This window comes from Amyelois transitella, chromosome 20, assembly GCF_032362555.1.
Source record: "Amyelois transitella isolate CPQ chromosome 20, ilAmyTran1.1, whole genome shotgun sequence".
In the NCBI taxonomy this organism is placed as follows: Eukaryota; Metazoa; Arthropoda; class Insecta; order Lepidoptera; family Pyralidae; genus Amyelois; species Amyelois transitella.
In genome coordinates this window covers 5,787,018-5,800,300 of record NC_083523.1, presented here as the reverse complement: position 1 = coordinate 5,800,300, position 13,283 = coordinate 5,787,018, and the positions used below count along the sequence as shown (strand labels likewise).

Here is a 13,283-nt window from a genome sequence, read left to right as displayed (position 1 = left end):
ATCACTACATAGTATAAAACAAAGTCGCTATTTTAGTCTGTTTGTCTGTATGCTTAAATCTTTAAAATTACGCAACGGATTTTGATGCGGTTTTTTGTAACAGGTAGAGTGATTCAAGAGGAAGGTTTTTATGTATAATTTTTTCCGAATTTTGCACCCGTGCGAAGCCGGGCGAGTCACTAGTAAAATATAATTGCAGAAAATTAGGTACAGCAATAATTGTTAGATTTCTGCATTTTGTCGCAGTCGCAGTTCACTTGTATTGCGATGCCCCGCGCCGCAGCCCGAGCCGCCGCGCGAGCCGCAGGAGAAGCCGGACGCCAACATGTGTCTCAAGGTTAGCTATACTGTACTACACTCAGGATCATTTATTTACAGTAATGGTACAGTTACACATGCTAGTTAGTAGCACGAAAGCATGCTACTTTTGAGCAATTGCTACTTAGTGGTACGTGTGTCGAAACATTGCTAACAATGAACATGCTAGTTTCGAGTTTGCTCGAAAATCGACGGTCGTGCGATTATTGGGCATGCTACCTGCAGCGCGGGTGGAAGAGGGCGTGCTTATAGCGTGTGTGAATAGGTTTGCTTGTTGATACTAAATAATATGTTTTAATTGTTTTGTTTTTATTATATACGTTTAAGTTTAACAACTGTTTACAAATGTGATTTGTGAACGGAATTGTTATAAAAGGTGATTTAGCACTTACCAAAGGAGATCCAAAGGCCCCTATGGCCAATCATAGAACAGTCAGTACCAAGAAACATCTCTTCTAACACAATTAGTAGGTACATTTTTACACGCTTGCGTGTGTCACACAGTGGGTGTAGTGGATTAATTGCAGGAGATTGGAGAGTCCTAATAAAAAAAAAAATTATTATAGCTTCATCAAAGTGAATCACCCCATATTCTTTTTTTTACTTTTCAAATAAAACAACATCAATCAAACACAATCTCATGAAATCGTTCTATTCCAGTACACGTTCGGCGTGAACGCATGGAAACAATGGGTGATGACGAAGAACGCTGAAATAGAGAAGAGCTCCATACGCCGCAAGCCGTTCAAGTCGGAGATACTGCAGCTGACGGCGGACGAGCTCAACTACTCGCTGTGTCTGTTCGTGAAGGAAGTGCGGAAACCGAACGGCAGCGAGTACGCGCCAGACACTATTTACTATTTGGTTCTAGGTGAGTCTAGTGCTAGGAAACTATACAACGCCATTATCCTTTATAAACCTGTCTCTTTCTCTTTCCACATGTCTCTTTCTACCCCTTTTCCATCCTTAATCCTAATAACAATTCCTCTCTCAGCTTGTGTTTTTACCCCTAGTTTTTTTTAGTATTTGGTTCTAAGTGCATAGTGTTTAAACTGTGTACAATTACGTATCTACGTTTTTCCCTTTCTGAGCCTGTCTCTTTCTCTCCCTTATCCCTCCCCTCCTCCACACAAGCCCATCATATATCCAAAACTCTTGAGACCACTTGGGTTAATACCACACTCGGAACACTTCAACACTAAATGTTGAAGTCGGAACATGTAATAGAGCTCCACAATATTTACTATAGTTGAGCCACATGCTAGTAAGATAAGTAGCCGCCTTTATCAATCGGAGATGGTAAAAATAACTAACAGTGAATTCTTGTTTCAGGTATTCAACAATATTTGTTTGAAAATGGTAGGATAGATAATATATTTACGGATCCGTATTATGAGAAATTTACGGATTGTTTGGACGAAGTCGCAAGAAAGTTCTCAGTTTTATATAATGACTCACGTAAGTACTTTATTTTTCTTTAAACTGTTTTTGATAGGTTAATTTGTTGTTCGTGGTGATGACCAAAATTTAAAAGTGGAAAAGCTTGAAAAATAACCACAAACAATAGTTATCATCCATAGTCCCTGCAGTTATGAATGCCTATTGGCTATAGTCCCGTTTATATCTCGACCTCTTTGGAGAGGATGCACCATTGTTCATGATCCTGAATTGAGTAATTAAGGTTTTTACACGGAGACACACCCGTCTGACGTCCGAAACCCATATTAGATGGTTAACATTCATTTGCCTGAATGTGCTGGTTTTCTCGCTATGTCTCTACATATAGATATATCCCTCACCATAAAGGATCATCTATATCTATGTTATGTATATGTCTCTTATCTTATCTCGCTGTTTGTCCACAGAGTACATAGTAACGCGCGTGGAAGAGGAACACTTGTGGGAGAGCAAACAGTTGGGCGCTCACTCGCCGCACGTACTTCTATCAACACTAATGTTCTTCAATACGAAGCATTTTAATTTAGTGGTCAGTATGGTTGTATTGCTTTGTATATCCTGTTTAATGCTGGAGAATGTCGTAAAAGACGACTAAGTGATAGGATAATAAACTTGGGATTCTTGTAGGCGTTTGGCTAGCAACCTGTCACTGTTTGAATCTCACTACTATTATTAAGCCATAAAGCTGAATGTGGCTTTTAGTTTTTTCAAAACTGTTGGGGCTGTCTACCCTGCAAGGGATAAAGACGTGATAATAAGTGTGTATAAAATGGACCTTTGGACGATATCCTTGCGTTAGGCGACCATTTCTTATGCTCATATGACAAGTACAAATACTATTGCAAAACTTTCATTATTAACACTTGTAATCTCTTTCAACAGACGGTAGAAGAACATATGCAGTTGTCATTCTCGCACATAATGAAGCATTGGAAACGCAATCCTAATCAGCCGGGGCAGGCCAAGATCCCCGGCTCGAGGAATGTTCTGCTGAGGTTCTACCCCCCACAATCTGCACTTGGTTAGTCAAACATTTTTATTTATTTTCTTCAGCCACAAAAATAAATTTACTAGTGTTTAATTTGAAAAAACATCCTAGGTGTCCAATTGAAATTATACATTGTTGAGATTATTAGGCAAGTTACCTGAAGAGATTTATGAATGTGGATGAAGCGAAGGAAAGTGCAGGGCTCGTGGCAAGTAGAAAGATGTAGTCTCTGCCGGCGTACTTATCCCTAGGAGGAATTTCTTCCAGTCAATCAGGTACTAATTCATATCTATTATAATATATCTTAAAAAATTCTAATTACAGAAGCGAACTCCAGGAAAAAGAAAGTTTATGAGCAGCAAGAAAACGAAGAAAATCCTTTACGGTGTCCTGTCAAATTGTACGAATTTTATATTTCAAAATGGTGAGTAAAAGATTATTTCCTTTTTTCTCTTTAGTAGAAGTAAACTTATTCCCAGTAGTAAACTTATTAAGCCATACAGCTCAACGTGGTCTTCAAGTCTCTCTGTCTACCCCGCAACCGCAAGGGATATAGACGTGATTGTATATATGTACTCCCGGGAAGAATTTACGTGATTCATAATTTTAGTTGTTTATTTTATATCTGTCATTAAGTAACAGAAGATTAAAAAATTCACTTGTGTTAAGATTGGTATATTATAAAAGCCTTATTTAATAATTTTATCATCTCATAATCCACCTTTAATTTAAATATAAGTTCATGTGATTTTGATTCTTTCGAATACGAACTTTAACTACTATTCGCAATTCCACCACTACTACTTAGAAAATTAGCTTCATTGTTTTATTAGATAAACATTTAAGTTATATACTTAAACATTTTATTACGTCCGCAGCCCAGAATCGGTTCGCACGCGCAACGACGTGTTCTACCTACAACCGGAGAGATCCTGCGTGCCCGACTCGCCCGTGTGGTACTCCACGCAGCCGCTGTCTCGAGCTCAGTTAGCCAAGATGCTGCACAGGGTCAAGATGGTCAAGGAGATCAACATCGCGCTGCTCACTAGCTAAGGTGGATACCACACTTCTTAACTGGATTAGAATGACACGCAACCACGTGTTCTATTTACAGAGATAGAGTGAAAGAGAATAGAGTATCTATTAAAAGTATGTCCTTCGAAAGTCAATGCAATAAACACCAGCCCACTTCTCTTACTTTGACAACGTTTGATAACAAGGACGTATAAATTGAAATTAAAATATGTTTTTACATACATAGGTGACATTTTAATGTTTGTTTTTGTTCCAGGTTTCCCCTGGCAGCCTGCTGACTCTAGAAAGTTCACGTCATCAATCTGTCATGAGCCCTCCTGGAATGGACATTTATTTACTGGTTACAAAGTGCCGCCATGCTACGCCCAGTAAAACGCAAAGCATTCACAATATTGTTGTATTAAACACTATAACAATGTATATTTTTTCTACTTTGTATATCAGCCTACGTGAATACGATCGGTTAATTTAGTACATAGCGTATAATAGATGTCTTTTTTTTATAACGTTGCAATGTTTTAGACGTAAGAATTCTGTGCGGGACTGTTTTTATATGTACAGATAATAATGGTTCTAGTTTTATAATATAAATTGCTATCATTACAATCATTAAGAAAATGTGGCCGAACGATTTTTTACGCAATGAATTTATCAAGATTTATGATCAAAGAATGATTTGGATATTTCAAATTGTATATAAGCCAAGCCACTCATTTGCATCATGTTCGCTGTCATAGAAAATTCGTGACTTAATCTTCAGAATTTTATTAGGAAAGAGATAAATAATGATTACACTTGTGTAATACATGAATATTATTAATATAATAATTATAGAATAGGATGTAAGTGACAAATTCCAACATTTTTTTAAGTGGAAGACGCACTCTTTTATTTATAGTAGCATTCGTTTTATAAATCGGGATACAGTTAAATTTCTCACAAATAGAATTTTTATTAAAGAAAATAATATAGCATAGTAAAAGAGTCAGATTCGTATTATATTTTAAGTATAATGGCGTCAGCTGTAAGATGTAGGTTATTATGATGTGTAAAAAAGAATACTGATTCTCTAACAATGTGTTTTATTTAAAGCAAGCCTCCATTCTTTCCATATTCTTAAAAATATGGGCAATTTTTTGGATGCTACATACATATTGTCATGTCTATATCCCTTGCGTTGGAAGACAGAGTCAACAGTCTTGAAAAGATTGAAAGGCCACGTTCAGCTGTAAGGCTAGTGATGGAATCGAGATACAAATAGTGTAGTGACATGTTGCTAATCTATCGCCTAAAAAAAACTTGAGGTTTATAAGCCTTTCCCTTTGTCGCCTTTTACGACATACATAGGAAGGTTATCTAGTTGTTTTTTTCTCATATGTTTACCTGCGACGTTTTACCCAAAACGCCACATGTGCTCCAAATAACTAGTTTCTAGCTTAGATTTCCGACTTATGGCCTTGTTCCAGTATAAAGGAAATTTGAAAAACTATTATTACGTAATATTTTATGGTAATAATACAAATAATCTGCGTCTATATTCCCAGACAAGCACTGTCCACGAACATTCAAAAGAACAATAAAAGGGTATCTTTTGGATAGGCATTTAACATTTTCGTCTTTATAATCACTTACCATTAGGTGGGATGGAAAACGAATCCTTAATCCATTATTGAGGAAAAAATTAAGAACTTATTATTTGCAAATAAAATAAATATTTTAACACCTTGCGCGAGGCAAGGGTGCCCAGTACCTAAGCTGGAACATCTCTTCACTGCAAGGAAGATTCTTTGAGATTACAATACTTTTTTTTGGTTTATTATTCTTTAATTTTATTAACCCTTCGTAAGCTTTAGGCCGTATCCGGGCATGTACTAGGAATGCTTTGTTCCGGATCCGTCCAAATGCACTCGTCGTAGTTTTTACACAAATATAATATCTAATAACAAGAAATAAGGTGTTTTATTATTTGAAATGTATTTCTAACGAATGAAGCCGTCATAGACAACTGTCAAATATGAATTTCATCCGTTCATTTAGCTAACCAAGTCATTTCAAATTGTGACTTCGTTGTGTTGCAAAGTGACTGAAGAACGTGTGAGAAAACTCGTCTTTTTTGGCTGTAATTACAAACAGGTATGTAAATGTTTTTATTTCGTTATTATATAGTTACTTTCGAAGCAATTACGTGTAAAAGTTTATAGATTTAGTAAAAAAAGAAGGATTTTAGCTTTTTCAAAAGTAGATGGAGTGTGTTACATATTTCTTTCGTGTTAGTTTATGCATTATATCCAATACCTCTGTAATGGATATAATTGGTTTTAGATAGTAAATTTATTATACTATTGAAATACACTAACTTTTTTACAATAAATACATGGATTTTGTAAATATCTTATATTTTTCAAGACTGAGAATCCGTTACACGCACACATACGCACTATGTCCGCCATCTTACTTGTGTCGTACACTGTCTGTGTATTGTATCGCGACGCTAATATACAGCATGCTTTCAAAAGCCTCTGTGATTTATTCATTGATTGAAACTAAATCTACGAAATTTATTTTATTGGTTTTAGTCAAAATGTCGTTTGGTTTTGATGACATGATGTCATGATAGTTGGGAGATGGTATACAGGATCTACGCTCCGGTAACTCGTATCGCGCTGTGTTTTAGCTCGTTAGTTTTGTCTCCGTGAGCACTTTCTGATGAAGTGACATCGAGGGTCTGATGATGCAGTCGGAAGGTGGTATACAGGATCTACGCTCCGGTAACTCGTATCGCGCTGTGTTTTAGCTCGTCAGTTTTGTCTCAGTGAGCACTTTCTGATGAAGTGACATCGAGGGTCTGATGATGCAGTCGGAAGGTGGTATACAGGATCTATGCTCCGGTAACTCGTATCGCGCTGTGTTTTAGCTCGTTAGTTTTGTCTCCGTGAGCACTTTCTGATGAAGTGACATCGAGGGTCTGATGATGCAGTCGGAAGGTGGTATACAGGATCTACGCTCCGGTAACTCGTATCGCGCTGTGTTTTAGCTCGTCAGTTTTGTCTCAGTGAGCACTTTCTGATGAAGTGACATCGAGGGTCTGATGATGCAGTCGGAAGGTGGTATACAGTATACAGGATCTACGCTCCGGTAACTCGTATCGCGCTGTGTTTTAGCTCGTTAGTTTTGTCTCCGTGAGCACTTTCTGATGAAGTGACATCGAGGGTCTGATGATGCAGTCGGAAGGTGGTATACAGTATACAGGATCTATGCTCCGGTAACTCGTATCGCGCTGTGTTTTAGCTCGTTAGTTTTGTCTCCGTGAGCACTTTCTGATGAAGTGACATCGAGGGTCTGATGATGCAGTCGGAAGGTGGTATACAGGATCTACGCTCCGGTAACTCGTATCGCGCTGTGTTTTAGCTCGTTAGTTTTGTCTCCGTGAGCACTTTCTGATGACATCGATGTCTGGTTTGAATACATGCTAATAATTTTATTTTATTGACAGATTAAAATGGAACCCCAAACCCCAAGTACTTCCAGAAGCATGTTTGTCGGCTTGGAGGTGACTAGAACTCCTCAGGGATCCCTTATTCGGGGCAGAGATGTAGTCTTGGAGACATCTGGATCAGGGAGGATTAGAGTATGTTATTTTCCAGTTTTGTTAACTTTCCCTTTTACTTTAAAAACAAAAACTGATTATTTCGTATATTTTATTACAGCCTTGGCGGCCCCAAAATTTATCTGTGGAAGGCGAAGCCATAGAGATCGTGGATGAGTTGGTCCATGGCGGCGAAAAAGTAGCTGCTGTAAGAATGGTTTTCTTTTTTTTGATAACTTTAGTAGATGTTCAACTTTTTTTTAACTACCAAGATAATAATATGTCGAGATGTATACTAACTTATTGCTCACTTATTGATGTCTATTGTAAGGATTATCGAAACAAAATATTACCTATTATCACAACATGCAATGTTATTTACAAAATAATTATTTTTTAGGTACCAGAGGAACGTACGAAAGGTCAGCCGCGTAATCTTTTTGGCCGAGAACCTGTAAGTTTCATTTTCATAACACTCTTTGAAAGTATAAATTACTTGCATTGAGAAAGGGATTTTTATTTATTGCCGCTCTCATCGTGCACCGGACTATCTGATAGAAATCTAGTCCATCCAGTAACTAAGGTAATGTAACTAAGGGTGTTTGGTTTGTGCTTCAATAACACAATTCTGCTAAAATTGGCAATGCGGTATGAATGTATTGTAACTTCATTGATATAAAGGTGTTTGGTGTATGCTCAATAACGTAATTCAGCGAAATTGGCAATATGGCATGAATATATTGAAAGTTAATTGAATAAAAATGAACAGGAATCTCTATTCCTGTTCATCGTTGGGATACACTAATTATTCCTTTTTATAAAAATATTGTGGTTGGCATCTCTAACAATACCCGCTTTTGTTATGTTTGTGTGTATGCTTGCATGTGGTTTAGGGTTTGGTTTTTTTAATAGGATGAAGACATACTGGATCCTGAGCTGGCTGAAGAATTAGCCATCGACTCTGGAAGTGATGAGGATGCCGAGGAAGAATTGACTCTCGATCAGTTACAGCAGATGTTGGAATCAGATGACGATTTTATTGAAGATGAAGTTAGTGAGGAGCCATTGACTTGGTCATCTGATTTTAACGAATTTAGAGGGGTCAGGGAGGACTTCAACGAAGAAGCTGGTCCTAAAATTGAGGGAACAAGTCCTTTAGGCTTGTTTACTCAAATTTGGGACCAGCCTCTGATGGATTCTATTGTCCACGAAACGAATCATTACGCTTGGGAAACAATAACCGGTTTCTTTGAAACCGGAGACTCCATGCCAAGTAAATCTCGCATGAACGACTGGGTGGAAACTTCGGTTTCCGAACTATATAGGCTTATAGGTGTGATGATATTTATGTCAATATGTGTAAGAAGTAGGTTAGAGGAATATTGGATGACGGGTGTGATGGGTATGCCGGAGTTTCGAAAACTGATGTCAAGGGATCATTACGTAATGCTCTTAAAATTTTTGCACTTTACTGATAACAACAACATACATGTACAGGGGCGTGATAAGAAAATAGCTAAAATAAAACCTATTATAGATTATTTAAATAAAAAATTCCAGTCCATTTACGTGCCTCACAGAGAAGTATCGATAGACGAATCGTTGCTGCTTTGGAAGGGTCATTTAAGCTGGAAACAATGCATTCGTTCCAAAGCAGCTCGATTCGGTATCAAAAGTTATGAACTCTGTGAGGCCGTAACTGGATACGTAGTAAATTTAATTTTGTATGCCGGCAAAGGCACGACAACTGCAGAAACGGTTTACGGGTTTACTACATCCACTGCCAAAATAGTCCTTGAGCTTTTCAAGAACTATTTAGGCAAGGGATATACCCTGTTCATGGACAATTTTTATAATTCTGTTCCTCTGACCCAATTTCTAAAAAAACATAAAACTGACGTAGTCGGTACTCTGAACCGTCGCCGAAAAGACACGCCCGTAGAAATCCAAAATTTGCAGGATAAAAGGATGGCTAGGGGTAGTGTGGTAAGTAGACACTGTGGTGATGTATCCGTCATAGCATGGAAAGATGTGAAGCTTGTCACCACTGTATCTACTTACCACAAAACAGATATGGCTCCAGGGCACAGGGCTGGCCAACCCTGCTCCAAACCAGTCGTGGTCCATGAATATAATAAATACATGGGAGGCGTCGATCTCAAAGATCAAAAGCTAAGCATGTATTTATTAGAAAGAAAGAGGGGAATCAAATGGTATATTAAAGTTTTTAGACGTCTTTTAAATATATCTATTTTAAATGCATATATTATATATTGTGCTAACATTGGCCAGCATAAAAAAATGACTCACCGCCAATTTCGTTTCAAGCTTGCTGAAGAGCTCTGCTTAGAATTCGGACAAAACGTCTCCTCACGTTCGCGCCAGGTCCCCATCCCCACCTGTAGCAGGCTGAACAGGGATTTTAATCATTTCCCTGTTCATAATGAGGTGACCGAGGAGCGAACCAAAAAACAAGATAAATTTAAGAGGGGACGTTGTGTTAGATGCAGGCAAAAATGTAACATCGCGTGCAGTCATTGCACGGTGTATATTTGTGTTGGCCAATGTTGGCTTGAGTATCATACTTTAGAAAATCTATAGTTTGTAAATTACTTCTGTAGTTACATATATATAAAATATATAATTAAATATTATCTATTTATTTATATTAGTTATATATTTATATAAAATGTGTGATGTAGTAGTCAACACACCAGACTGCTACTTCCAGGTCTCGGGTTCGATCCCCAGTCAGGTCAAGTTGGTAAATTATCTTTTTCATATTGACTTCTGATCTTGGGTGTTTATCTATTTATGTATACATTATTTTATTTTTAAATATTAATATTAGGATTATTGTTTAAAAATACTTTTTTCTCTTTGATCCCTTCTTTCTTAGGACTGCACTGGTTTGGTCTACGGGTTATAAGATACATAGAATGAATATACAAATAAAATAAAAAAAAAAAAAATTCAAAGCCCTTCAGGCGAGTAGGCGACCAATACTGTTGAAAAGAGTTTCTTTCGGCGTTTCTTCTCTTGCAGTGGTCGGTTACGAAGCGCTAGTAGTCTTTAGCTTTGAAAGAATTAATAATTTTAAATTTGAGTTTTGAATACATATCTATTTAATTTATCTAAATCGATAATTTTTACATGTAATTTGACGTAAAAAAGTGCCTACAAAGGCCTATTTTCTGAATAAACGTTTGAGTTTGGTTACAGTCGGCTTGAGCTCGATCGAACGCATGCGTGTTTTGAGTCCAAACATGCTTTGTTTAAAATTTAAGTTGACGTCATTTAGAGACACTGCTGCAGTGCAGTTTGGTGCCTATTCTTCTGTTATCCTATTCTTCACTTGCGCTTCTGAATTTGTGTAAACTTTTTTGCATATGAATATTCTGCAGACTGTTTAAATAACACCCTTTTAAAACGTTGTTGTTATCAGTAAAGTGAAATGATGGGAATCTAAAATTTCGATTCCTACGCAAAATTTTTTTGTTTAATTTGAATTCATAATTCATTAAAAATAAGTATTTTTTTTTACAAAACAACCGACTTCAACACTATTCCCTATCTCAAAAATTACTGAACCGATTTTGATGAAAGTATTTTTTTTCAATAAGTCTTTATATATTACATAGTTCTTATCATTATAGATTTATTGAAAAAAAAAACTTATCAAAAACAGTTCAGTAATTATTTTTACAAAATTGTAATTTTATTTTTATTTTTTCATTGGTAAAAATAATTCCTAGTATGTACTATGAATCATTGGTAAAAATAATTACTAGTATGTACTATGAATTGAATAGGTTTAGAGTAGTGGAAACCAATAAACATTGTACATTTTTGTATTCCAATAAAAGAAACATTTTAATCAACATTTTATTTTTATTTTTACAAGACACTCTTTTCCAAATTACTAACGTGCACAACTAAAAACAAACATCCTGTAGATATGCCCAGATCCGACCTAAAGCAGTTAGACAAACATTGACAGTGGACGGATACGGCCATCAGCAGTTAGGCGTTAACCACATGCCGCCATTTTGTCCAGATACGGCCATCAGCAGACAAGCAAGGCAAACAAGTCACGCACACAGACATACATTTTTCTAGTTTTTGGCTATGGTTTTTCGCTCATTTTCTCTAGGCAAGCTATATATGTCTGATATAAAAACGAAACTACAATTTTTCGTGTTTGCCACACTGCCCTTACAGTTGAGCAAAGACAAATGTAAGTGAATGAACGAGCCAATTGAAAAAATGATAGTTTTCTAGGTAAGTTTTCAGTTTTTAGTAGAAATATACTATTTTAAGACATTTAGATACATTTTACTTGTTGTTTTGTGAAGCCAAATACATTATTTACGATTACAATGCCTCAAATAAATCTACATTTCAATATTTTCATGGTAATAGAAGTATAAAGTTTGCGTTGTAGAAGTTGCAAAATGGCGAAATCGTGATTCTTACTGGATTATTTGTGAAGACGATTTTAGAGAATTTTACTTGGGACATAATAACTTTTTGGCACCATTAAATTCCTCAATTATTGGACTTTGTGGAATAGTAAACAAAAACAGAATATATGAAAGATGTAAATTGCAAAATCAGTAAAATATTTACAATGGATAATTTTTCGGTAAGTTTTGAATTCAGTGACCTAAATATAATAAACGCAAGTGTTTTTTCGCATCAAAATTTATTGCATATGATTCTTCATTTATATATCTTTAAAAAAAAAAAAATTTTTGGGTAGGTCCCAAATAATTATATACAGATATACAACAAAATCTAAGACACTGCGCGCCCGTCCGCCGCGGCGCTTGAACGCCGCAGACGAGGTGCGCAGTTTGCGTATAGCCGCCGCAGCTGAAGGGTTAAGGTTTGTTTTAATTTAGACCTCTGTTTCCGGTGTGTGTAGGGCAAGGGCAAAGGATACAGCTGCAAGTACCTATTAGAAGGGTTTTCTAGTGAAGTTGTCGTTTTAGGAAGTGGTAAAGGACCATACTGTCCACTTCCTAAAGAGTGAATTATAGGGAGTTTTATCCTGTCGATGAAGAAGACTTTACTATTATTATGTATCTGATTAAATCAAATCGAATTTGCCGCGTTTGATATTTTGTAACCACGCCCACGTGTTGTGTAGAGCTTAGTAGAGTGAGTTCTCTCGATGCAATTTGGTAGCAGCAACTTATCGCCATTCTCATAACCGTGAACGATCGCTAGACTGAGCACTGCAAAAACTTGACTCACCCAATTCAAGATCCATGGTCAAGGGCATACTCCAGTCTCCTCTCCAAAGTGGTAAGAATGCAACTAATATGAATGGGACTAAAGCCAAGAGGAAGAATTTACATAAATTATTAAAATTTATAAAGTACTAGAGGCCGCCGGCGACTTCGTCCGCATGGAAACCCTGTCAATCCCGCGGGAACTTCGGGATAGTCTATATGTTATTCTGGGTCTTTAGCTACCTGCATACCAAATTTCATAGTAATCGGTTCAATATTCGGTTCGGTTACTCTTTCACACAAAAACTACTGACATACTCACAAACTTTCGCATTTATAATATTAGTAGGACTAAACAAGTAAATAGTATAATTGTTATGGAACAATTATACTATATTTTACTTGTTTATTGGCCAAAAACGATATCTGTGCCGTACACACATACATTTAACACTATGAATGTCTTCGTGTAGAAGTAAAGGTCACTGGGCCGGGGTTCGGTTAGTAGGTATGTATGGTTGACAAATAGGGTACGATTTCAAATTCTAGCTATTTATTGTTAGGTACGTCAATGGTTTCATCCACTATAGGTACTCAGTCACCGTAGTATGGCACGTGCGACATTTGTTTGTGTACGGTAGTGCAATAAATGAACAGTGCC

General features: G+C 36.7%; 2 protein-coding genes across 3 annotated transcripts; both read left to right on the top strand.

The window, feature by feature from the left end:
• The first annotated feature begins 277 nt into the window (after positions 1 to 277).
• Positions 278 to 4,850, top strand: LOC132902955 (transcriptional regulator QRICH1-like). Its single transcript, XM_060950039.1, has 8 exons — positions 278 to 337; positions 979 to 1,189; positions 1,651 to 1,776; positions 2,184 to 2,305; positions 2,659 to 2,797; positions 3,089 to 3,188; positions 3,643 to 3,818; positions 4,056 to 4,850. The coding sequence occupies exons 1-7, from the start codon at positions 326 to 328 to the stop codon at positions 3,815 to 3,817; spliced, it is 885 nt and encodes a 294-aa protein (XP_060806022.1). The 5' UTR covers positions 278 to 325; the 3' UTR covers position 3,818; positions 4,056 to 4,850.
• A 783-nt stretch (positions 4,851 to 5,633) lies between these two features.
• LOC132902930 (piggyBac transposable element-derived protein 4-like) lies at positions 5,634 to 10,429 on the top strand. 2 transcript variants are annotated; one of them, XM_060949925.1, is made up of 4 exons: positions 5,634 to 5,932; positions 7,293 to 7,427; positions 7,507 to 7,593; positions 7,786 to 10,429. In XM_060949925.1, exon 4 carries the CDS (start codon positions 8,400 to 8,402, stop codon positions 9,984 to 9,986), a length of 1,587 nt encoding a protein of 528 aa, XP_060805908.1. In that variant the 5' UTR covers positions 5,634 to 5,932; positions 7,293 to 7,427; positions 7,507 to 7,593; positions 7,786 to 8,399; the 3' UTR covers positions 9,987 to 10,429. The 2 variants fall into 2 exon arrangements, with proteins under 2 accessions (XP_060805908.1, XP_060805909.1); XM_060949926.1 differs by lacking the exon at positions 5,634 to 5,932 and having other exon boundaries at positions 7,070 to 7,427.
• Positions 10,430 to 13,283: the final 2,854 nt, after the last annotated feature.

What these genes read in the sequence shown, in the direction of transcription:
- LOC132902955 (XM_060950039.1), top strand. An exon ending in TATTTACTATTTGGTTCTAG is followed by an intron (nt 1,190 to 1,650) that starts GTGAGTCTAGTG and finishes TTCTTGTTTCAG; the next exon opens with GTATTCAACAATATTTGTTT. An exon ending in GAATTTTATATTTCAAAATG is followed by an intron (nt 3,189 to 3,642) that starts GTGAGTAAAAGA and finishes TTACGTCCGCAG; the next exon opens with CCCAGAATCGGTTCGCACGC.
- LOC132902930 (XM_060949925.1), top strand. Translation starts at nt 8,400, where the DNA reads ATGTTGGAATCAGATGACGATTTTATTGAAGATGAAGTTAGTGAGGAG.